The following is a 9,897-nucleotide window of genomic DNA, read 5'->3' as shown; positions in this document are numbered from 1 at the left end:
TTGACTGGATGTTTTAGGGTATGAGGAGGGGAGCTTTTCTTGTTCAATGGCCGATGTATTTGTAGAAGAATGAAGTAGTATATTTGTGTCTCGATTTCTCCTCGTTGCTCTTTATTATCCTCAGTAGATAAATTTTTGTGTCTCGATTTCTCTTTTTTATTATTCTTTATTATCGTTCGATTGTGCACTCGGGTCATGACAATCTTTACGTCATCCAAGACCAAGTCAAAATATTGGTTCACTCTCCTAGCTCACCTTATGGCTTCAATAGATACACCGTCCCGTGACATCTTCATCAATAGTAGGTCTTACCATTAGACTAATTCATAGTAGGATATTGTTGGGCGCATGATATTGGATGTCACTTGTCGGTGAAAATAAAATTAAAAAAAAAATCAAGTTGTTGGAAAAGAAATTCGTCTTAGTTTAATCTGTGTCATAAGACTTGTGAGACTTTGAATTATTCTAGCCGCGTTGAAAACTATGAAACCAGAGATATCACAAGTCTCCCAATAAAGCTTGTGCGATGGTAATATAATTAGCTATTACGTCCTTTTCTTTGTTTTCTTTCTTCTTTTTCCTTGCTTCTAGACACGGTATTCAACGTCGTGGCCAAGGAAAGACAATCATATAAACGTTAAACGATTCTTCCATGCGCATTGACTTGACTTAGCACCAAGATAGAACCACCGTCAGATGATGCCCAGGAGGCAAGGACTAAGCATTTTGCTAAGTCCAAATTAACCACTTCATTTTTCTAATTATATAAACCATATTGGTTCGTAAGCCTATAGTAGTTCACTGTTGTCTTTTCGGTGAAGAAATGCTGACTCCCGAGAGCCAATAGAAATCCTGGGCCGGTTGTTAAGGCCACTTGGCTTACTCAACAGGAATACTCCTAAGATTGATTCCACTTAAATTTTAAATATTGAAGGTTCACACAGTCCCCCAAGTTGTCCAGGAATCAAGCCACTCATGTTGTTTCCTGCGATGTTAATCCTCAGCAGATTGGGAAGTGTTCCGATCTCTCTAGGAATGAACTCTGAAAGATGATTTCCATCCAGGGAAAGCTCTCAAATTCAAAGAGTATCTAGACTCGGACGCTGATGTAGGATGAGCTCGGACTTTGAGGAGAGTATTAGAAGCAACGTTCAGATTTAGACTCAAATCATTTCTACAACGGCTAGTGATCGGGCTTGTATGGGCGATCGAATCTATGGAGATTCTGATTTTATATCTCAATAGCTACTAAATCTTCTTTATACAACATTGTTTGGCAAGTTGATTGGAAAGTGATCCTTTAAAGATTGCCCAACGGCTGCTTTGGAAGTAGAGGAGTATAAAAGGATACCATGGTGTTGAAGCGACCGAGATGAGATTAAAAGTCAAATATTCCAAAGTTCAAAGAGAGCTTCAATTCTACATACGTATCTCCCGTGAGTATTTCAATTGTAAATTCTTGAGAGGTGCTATCAGTATTTAGCTCGTGTGTAGGTGTGAGATAGAGAGTTCTATTTGCTTGAGTATTAGGAGCACCTACTTCGAGAAGAAGTGCTTAGGTGTAAGCAGCACTTGCTACTATAACCTCTTATTGATTCATTAGTGAAATCTAGCCAGTAGTTCATGTGCGTGGAGTGGACGTGAGCTTGTAATGAGTCGAACCACTATAAACGTCGTGTGCTAATCTCTCTATCCCTCAACTTTTACTTATTGCATTTGAGAATTTATTGCACACACGTGAATCTAAATATATTGTTGTTCATGCTCGGATTCTGACTTGGATCTAAACTTGATTGTTTAATTCCGCATTAATTTATCTAGTTCTTTAAAATCTCCTATTTATCCTCTCTAGGTGATATGACTAGCCCCGACAATTGGTATCAAAGCTTAGTGTTGGGAATATCACCAATGTTGTGATTGTTGGAAAATTCCTAATCTTGTTTTGATGATTATTAAGACAATCAAATGTTACTAATATATGAATTGGTTGAGTTACACCAGGTGATATATGCACAAGCCGATATGCAGATGATGCATTAGATGTTTTTGAGATTAGGAGTGTTTGTCCAATGTTTAGAGTGCTCTGCCGATCTTTAGGGTTCATTGTCGATCTTTGTGATGAACAAGATATTGGGCGTTGAAGATGTTTATGAGTTGGAAGGATCTTCAAATAAGGTGAACATTTGAAAGAACCTTGATTGAGGTTAAACAAGCCAAGAAGAACGGGGATGTTCATGATGGCTTGGATATACAAAGATCGGGTGAACAGTTGGATGGACCTGGTGATGGTGAACAAGTTTGAGCTGTGATGTTTGTCGAAGCTTGGAAGGACCGCACTTGTGAAGGTGAGCAACTTGGTGGAATCGCAATTGCCAATATGCTTGAAAAGACTAGAAGAAAGATCAGCTACACCGGATTGTTATTGGAGTAGCAGATCTTTGATAGAGAGTAGCTACCTTTTAAAGATGGTGGAGGATTGTGATGATATCAATGACTTATGAGAGTTCAAGAAAGACTAGGTACAAGAATGAAGATCTCGACAAGGAAGAGAACAAGTCAAAGATTACGAGATTTTCATTGGAGGTACCATGGTAAATATATCATCAAGATGACGTCTTTAGCAGCTAAGGGCCCGCATGAAATTACTTCTGAAATTTCATTTCTCCGCCAGAAGCCCATCCGACAGAGAAATGTGTTTGATAAAAACCCGATTGAAGTAGAAATCTGTTTGGTAAAAAAATTGACTTATGGTAGGATTTTTCACTTCTGATAGGATTTTTGATCAATTTTGAGAAGTAAAATTTTTTAACTTTTTGGCTCCATAATCACTTCTTGGACCACACCCGCCTCCGCCGACCACGATTCTTGCGACCGCCGGCCGCCGACCACCGTTGCTGCGACCGCCGGCCGCCGACCACAGCTGCTGCGGCCGCCGACCGCCGCCGGCCACCCGTTGCTGCCGTCGCCCACCGTCGCCGCCAACCATCGCCCGCCGTCGCCGCCGCCCGACCATCACCGACCACCCCGTAGAGCACCGCCTCCGCCAACTACCACCGCCGCTGTCGACCATTGCCGCCGAAAATTTTGTTAATAATGTTTCAAAAGTAAAAATTTTCAACCGTTATCAAACGAATTTTTTCGATTAGAAGTCAATCCGGAGCAGAAGTAGAAAAATCAATTTCTACTTTTGAGGAGAAGTAGAGAAATCAACTTCTGATCAGAAGTTGATTTCTCGGAGAGAAGTGTTACCATGCGCGCCCTAAGATACTCGAAAGAATCATTGGATAATTGATCACAAGTCATCCAGACGATTATTCTATAAATAATACCAACAGACCCAAAGACCAGCCGTGACAATGTTTAGGTCGATGTTGGAAATATCTGGTATTGGTGATGTTTGAATAGCAAGCATGTGCATATGTTTTTTGAAAAAAGATTATAGTCGTTGGCGTGTGGAAATGTGCAACCAAAAGATCAAGAAATCTGTTAGGGAACTAGATCAGAGCATCTGTCAACTTTGTTAGAGTAGCGCTTTCTGAACAAGGTCGGAAAAGTAACTACACTAGCAATTCCAACGGGTCTCTAACGGCTAATTGATCTTCCGAAGCTCTTCCAACGAAGGATCAGTCAACTATCGAATTTGAAGAGTTCGTGTGGTGTGCTTTATTCATAGATGGTGATATGAAGGAATCTATTGCATGGTTTTTCATATACAAACTGAATTAAATGCGAGCATTTATAGAGGAAGGTCTCACCAAACCCGATTTTTTAGTGAATGTTGCTATTTTCGCTCAACAGCTTTTCGCCAATATCGACGATGCATTATGAAGCAAGAGCCGGATCTGGTTAGGAGTGATCCGTTGACTTTAATGAATGGAAAACATTAGATATCCACACCACCCACCTGGGTGGCGCTGCTGGTTCGCGCACTCTTCCTCTCGCAAAAGGTCGAGTGTTCGAATCCCAGGGGCGTCGCAGGGTGACTTAACCGGTGGCACGTGTGTGGTGGCTAGCACGTGTTGCCCCCGGGGTTTACCCCCCGGCTGCCGGCCGTGCGGGGGTTCCTTGGGTCACCAAAAAAAAAAAAAAAACATTAGATATCCACTTTATATCTACTATATTAATCTCTGATGTGCAATTAACTCTACATAGATGAACTAGGCATATTAAAACTCATTTCCATTATCGATGTATTGAATAATGTCTAAGACCAAAGGTCGAGTAAATGGATCGTATTCTTAACCTACTACTAGTCCGCCGTAACAGTTAGTATCTTAATATTCTATCCCATTTAAGCATTTTTAGCACCAATTTTCAGTTTAATCGCAGAAGATAATTGGTCAGAACAGTCGAGGATAATAATAGTCTCCAACTAACCTCTCTAGCAGCAGCCGGTGCCCGCCAAGAACCCTTCGCCAAGGAACCCGTCCCTGCACTTGCATCGGAACCCATTTCCGCCGCCGTTCGGCAGCCCCGAGAGTCGAACGCAGTTGGCGTCCTGGGAGCACTCGCACCGGTCGCCGTTCACCCACCACACCAGCTGTAGCATCTGGAAGTCCAGTGACACCGACACGTTGTTCAGCTCTTCGGCCGATATAGATGACAGAAAGTACTCACAGCCGAGGGCAAAGAGGCTCCTGCGGTTGAGAAACGTCGTGTTGTAGTTGTTCGCCTCCTCGGAGAGGCAGCTCATGCTGGTGTTGGTCTTGTTGCTCCGCTCGCAGAGGGACCGGAATTGGGCCTGGATGACCTGCGTAGTGGCCACATCGCAGGGGGAGGCCTTCGTGCAATTGTTGAGCAGGATGGCGTTGTTCCCCATCGGGGCGTAGTTGCTGCCGTAGAGCTGCTCGATGGACCCGAACGGGCGGTCACACTTGGCCTCGATGGTGATGACGACGGTGTCCGGGGACGCAGACTGCACCAAGAAATCGCCTACAAGGGCGTCCCCGTCCTTGGTGCAATTGAGCTGGATCGCGCAGCCCGGAGAGAACCCGAATGGGTACATCAGGTTCTGCTTTGCGGGCATGCCAGTGCCGCAGGCCTGGCTGCATGGTGGGTGGACGGCTCTATGCGCTGCTGCCGTGATAATAGGCAAGACCCCGCTGGCCAAGAGGAGGATGGTGGACAGAGCGGTCTTCAGGATCATCGGCCACATCGGTTTGGACGTCGTCGCAGTGTCTAGGGAGATTGTGGGTCGTTTTTATCAACGAGAAGCGTGAGGAAGGACTAGCAACTGTCGGAGAGAGGAGCAAGTTTCCTTTAGCCTCCCCTTTAAAGCGGATTAGGTTTGGTTTTTAGCAGGGGATCGTGTTGGAGAAGAGAAGAAGAGACAGAAGGAGGAGAGCGGGGGGAATTTTTCGACAGTTGCTTAGGACAGAGAAGTCGTCTTTTGACGCTCGAGAGAGGAAATGTAACGGAAGAACTGAAATGGAAAGAAACAGCGTTCAAGAGGGACCAAACGGGGTTGTGACTCCGCATGTGCTTGTATTCGTCACTGACACAGGAATTAAGGAAGTGTAGTGGTTGAGCAAGCAAATGATTCTCCGTTCTTTTATGGGGATTATGTCATGTTGGTGTTTAATGAATTGCCATTTAGTTCCCCTAAGCTAGTCAAAATTGACACTTGACCACAGGCAAGATGGAACGGTGATTAGTCATTTTGAACACCCTCTTGAGGAATATTAAACAAGATAAGAAAGGGCGGGAATAAAAATAACCCATCAGCATTAAACATGACAACAAGAATGAATCAAGAATGACCCGATTAATTTTCATGGAAAGCTTGTAGATAAGCTAGCCACGTAGTAACCCCGTTAAAGCAATAACTCAAGCCATTACCCAATAGTGACCGGTCACACGACATCATCTTGTCTTCAACTTGACTGGTCACCATAGAAGCTACTTTTGGTCGTCTGAATTTCTAAACAAGATAAGAATGGATAGGACAAAAATATGAAATTCATGAATTTTGCTATATCATATTCATTGTATATTGAATCACAGTAATAAAGCCGAATATTTTCACATCATATCTTATCCATTGTTTGGTATGAACAACATAATAGTGTAAATGAACCTAAAAATTGCACAAACAGAGATGGTAGGAGTCTCTCACTACACTTTTGCTTATTTCATTTTTATTTGCTTATTTTTTTCCTTCTCTTTTTTTTTATAATTGTTTTTCTTGTTTATTTCTATTTTCCCCTTCCATTATTTTAAAATATACTAATGTTCCTAAAATATGTAATAAATATTATAAATGTATATTATATACTTTAAGATTGAAAGAAATTCGACCATTTAAATAAAAAATAGGAATAAATAAAAGAAAGTGTTGTTATTTTTTTTTGTTATTTTGTATTTTTTCAAATTAAAATTCAAATATTAATTTAATTTTTTTTTATTTGAGAAGTTTGTTATTCGGAAAAAAATTACTTTTATATTATTTTATTCAGATTATATCCCTCTTATATCCCACTTTATCATGCCTTGGGCATGCGCCGTACACAAAATTGGATAAATTTAACCTATCTTGAATTATATCATGACTACCAAACGTATGAGTTTGTTCCAAAATGCTTCAGCCCATATTAAAAGCAGCTGTCCATTCTTTCCTCTGCGTGCACTTTTTCACTGGCTATTTAATATTTATTTATTAAATGACGCGTTCATCTAATGGTCACCGAAGATGATTCCGCATCCCGTACTTTTAAATCACTGCTTCATTTTTTGCCGATAAAAAAAGGCAATATTTAGTACTCTAAATATATTGTCGAGACGTAAAAGGTTACATGGGTAATAAGCTGGCACTGTAGTTTCATTTACACATTTTAATTTTCCCTTAAAATACACTTTTAACCCAAACCCATCATAAATTCACAAAACCCTATTCCTAGCGACTTTGCTCCCCGCTTCCCAGTCTCGCCACAAGCCCAGTCGTGCCGGAGCAATGAGACTCGCAGCCCCCTCCACCACCATGTTGCTACCGTCGCTAATTTTGGGTCCCTCCTTTACCTCTCAGCGACCCGAATCTCGGCGAAATTCCACCCATCATACCTTAATTGAGGTCGGATGGCTTGGATGATGAGGATGACAACAATTGAGCATTGTCATAGCAAGGGACAGTGGGATCAGCTGCAACTGTAGCCACCACGGGGAAAGTTCTAGAAAAAGCTAGGGTTTGGAAGGTTAGATATTTAGATGGTCTGTGGTCTATATATTTTTGAAAATTTGAGTGAAGGCTGAAGAGGGTTTTAGTTTAGGTACTTAAAACAGGTACTTAAAAAAAAGAACATGTTCATTAAACGGCAGTTTGTTTTTTCTTTGGCTATAGAAGCAATTGGCGTATCAAAATCATATTCAGTTAATATATCTCCGAGTGCTTACCTTTTGAATTGAATAGGTTGAGCTGATGAAAAGCAACAATTTAACATGTGGGCCAAAAAAGTTTGAATCGATCGGGCTGCTCCTCCTTTTTCCCTATTTCCCCCAAGTTTTCTTGGATTTTCTCTTGTGAGGTGGTAAATTGAAGGAAATGGATTTTGCCAGAAACGTCGTACAATTGGTCTCGTGGTCTCGTGACATACATCCATTCTCAATGTCAAAATAAAAATCCACGTTGGCCTAAGTCTTTAGTCCTTCACGTTTGTGCGGGAGCTTTGGCTTCAACATTGACCAGCAAAGGATTCAAAGACTCTAGAGACTCCACTTCCATAGATCACGTGGATCTCACGTGAGACTCATCTATATTAAAGAGTCAGATATATTGAGCTCACATGTACGCAGATCCTATAAGAGAAAAAAAAAAGTTTTCGTATAAGTGCAGTTCAAAGAAAAGAAAAAGAAAAGAAAAGAAAAAACGAGCGATGTTTCGCTAGACAATGTTGTTTGTTCTAGTTAGTATTGCTTGTCTTGGATCCTTACACATTAATCGTTGTTTTATAATAATTGGAAGTTGAACATTCATTGCACAACGTCGTTTTCATGGGGCTCCTTCCGTCATCTTCTGTTCGGTTTGTTAACACCCCTTTAGTCCATCAACATGACTATCGAGTCGCATATAAGCAGATATCCTTCCTAGGAACAAAAAAGAAAACTTTTGAATCAGATTTTTATTCAGTTTTTTTCCACCCATATCTGTTTTCCTACCTTACTAGTAATGATTGTGATGATATTTGAAATACTTCCGGTATAATTCTTCACCATTGCGATATTTTTGAAATGATTACATACTGACTTCTATGCAAAACAATGCTAGATGTATTAAAATCAACTGATTTTTTTTTTTGGTAAAAAATAACGGTACTTATATCAATAGTACGAAATCTAATACAATGAATATCAAAATCCAAACATAACATAGTCAATAACTGAAGAGGTGGTTTAGATATCTAATTCGGCTGAGAGATTTTGTGCGTTGGGCTCGCGCAACCCAGTCCGGAGCATGATTGGCATTTCTCGGGCAGCAGGCTAATGAGACTTCTTTAAGTTGGTCCAGCAGATGTTTGCAATCATCCACCACATCTCTTGGGAGCCACGGTGCTTCTTCCCAGCCCAAGATCCACTGGCAACACGACAGGCAGTCAGTTTCTAAGATCTTTAGATCTACTTTATCTCTATACTTTGCGTTAACTCTTTTTTAAGCATAGAGCGCCTTCCTCAAACTCAATTGTCCGTCTCTAACAGCTCTAGTCGGAGACAACTGGAATTTATACGCTTTTCGATGAAAGATATTTCGTCGCGGATATTTCCGGCGAAACAACAACTGAGAGATGCAAACCTTTAGCACGAGCTGTTCAAGCATCCCTAGCCGAGTGCCAAGAGCGAGAGCTTTTCGACAACGAGATATGGAATATTCTTGAGTTCAAGAGTTGAAGAACAAGTGCAATTTTTAAGATCCCCAAACGAGATGGACGGAAGATTCTCTTATGAGTAAGAGAAATTGAAGAAAACCAACTTTAATTGCTCTAATTTTTACATAAATTTCAGAACCAGGAGTACCTTGTTTAGATTGATATGGAAATTCATCCCCAAATGATATCTTATTGAATCTGCAATTTGGGAAAAACTAGAATAATGATGTGAAAATGCCACGTAAGATCCCCTAAGGGCAATTTTGGATAGAGGGTTAATGAGGGATGATTTGGGACTCAAGTAAAACTTGATGATTTTTCATGGGACAAGGAAAAATTGGAACCGCACCTAAAGTTGATGGTTTTTTTCTTTATGGGACAAAAAAACTTTACGGCAAAATTGGGCCTTGACCTAAAGTTGGGTTTTATTACGAGACAAAAAAAAATTTAGGGTAAAATTGAGACTAAGACTAAATTGGGGCTTTTTTAGCGTATTAGGCCCAATATTGTAATGATCGGTTACATTCTTATCGATACTTTAGTAGAGATTTAGTACATATCCATACAATTATTTGTCAGATGCGGTATCATGTTACACAATTTTTTTTTATCATTTTTAACACAATTTTCTATCTATTTATTTGAATATAAAATACCATGTTATAATAGATATTCCCACATTGTTCAACTATTTACGAGCATTTTATTTTGTTAAATATGGTCTATCGTGTTATACAAGTCCTTTATCGGTTTGTTAATATTATTTTTATGTGCAATTCGAGAAAATATTTTGTCATAATGGGTATTGATGTAGCCTTCTAATCATAACAAGAATTGCTCATTATACACTATCCTTGTCGTCGAAAGGATCACAACCGATTCCGTGCCACGAACAAGGGCTGCTTCCATTCCACGAAGACAAAGTATAGCGACTCCCGCTGCCTGGCTTAGACAACCATTTTTAGGAGTGCCTCCACTTCCTCATTTCTGGTTTGGTTACTAGCACCAGCAACAGCCAGTAGTAGAGGAGATTCGAGATGAAGCA

At 40.5% G+C, this 9,897-nt stretch overlaps 1 protein-coding gene across 1 annotated transcript; it reads right to left on the bottom strand.

The window, feature by feature from the left end:
- Positions 1 to 4,381: 4,381 nt before the first annotated feature.
- On the bottom strand, positions 4,382 to 5,155 carry LOC115732693 (wall-associated receptor kinase-like 14). The gene has a single exon (XM_030663377.1). The coding sequence runs from the start codon at positions 5,153 to 5,155 to the stop codon at positions 4,382 to 4,384; it is 774 nt and encodes a 257-aa protein (XP_030519237.1).
- Between the last annotated feature and the right edge of the window lie 4,742 nt (positions 5,156 to 9,897).

Source organism: Rhodamnia argentea, chromosome 2 (genome assembly GCF_020921035.1).
Source record: "Rhodamnia argentea isolate NSW1041297 chromosome 2, ASM2092103v1, whole genome shotgun sequence".
Classification (NCBI taxonomy): Eukaryota; Viridiplantae; Streptophyta; class Magnoliopsida; order Myrtales; family Myrtaceae; genus Rhodamnia; species Rhodamnia argentea.
Note: the sequence above shows the minus strand (reverse complement) of the source record. Positions and strands in the feature narration are given on the sequence as shown.

Excerpts from the sequence above, each read along its gene's own strand:
- LOC115732693 (XM_030663377.1), bottom strand. The coding sequence starts at position 5,155 with ATGTGGCCGATGATCCTGAAGACCGCTCTGTCCACCATCCTCCTCTTG.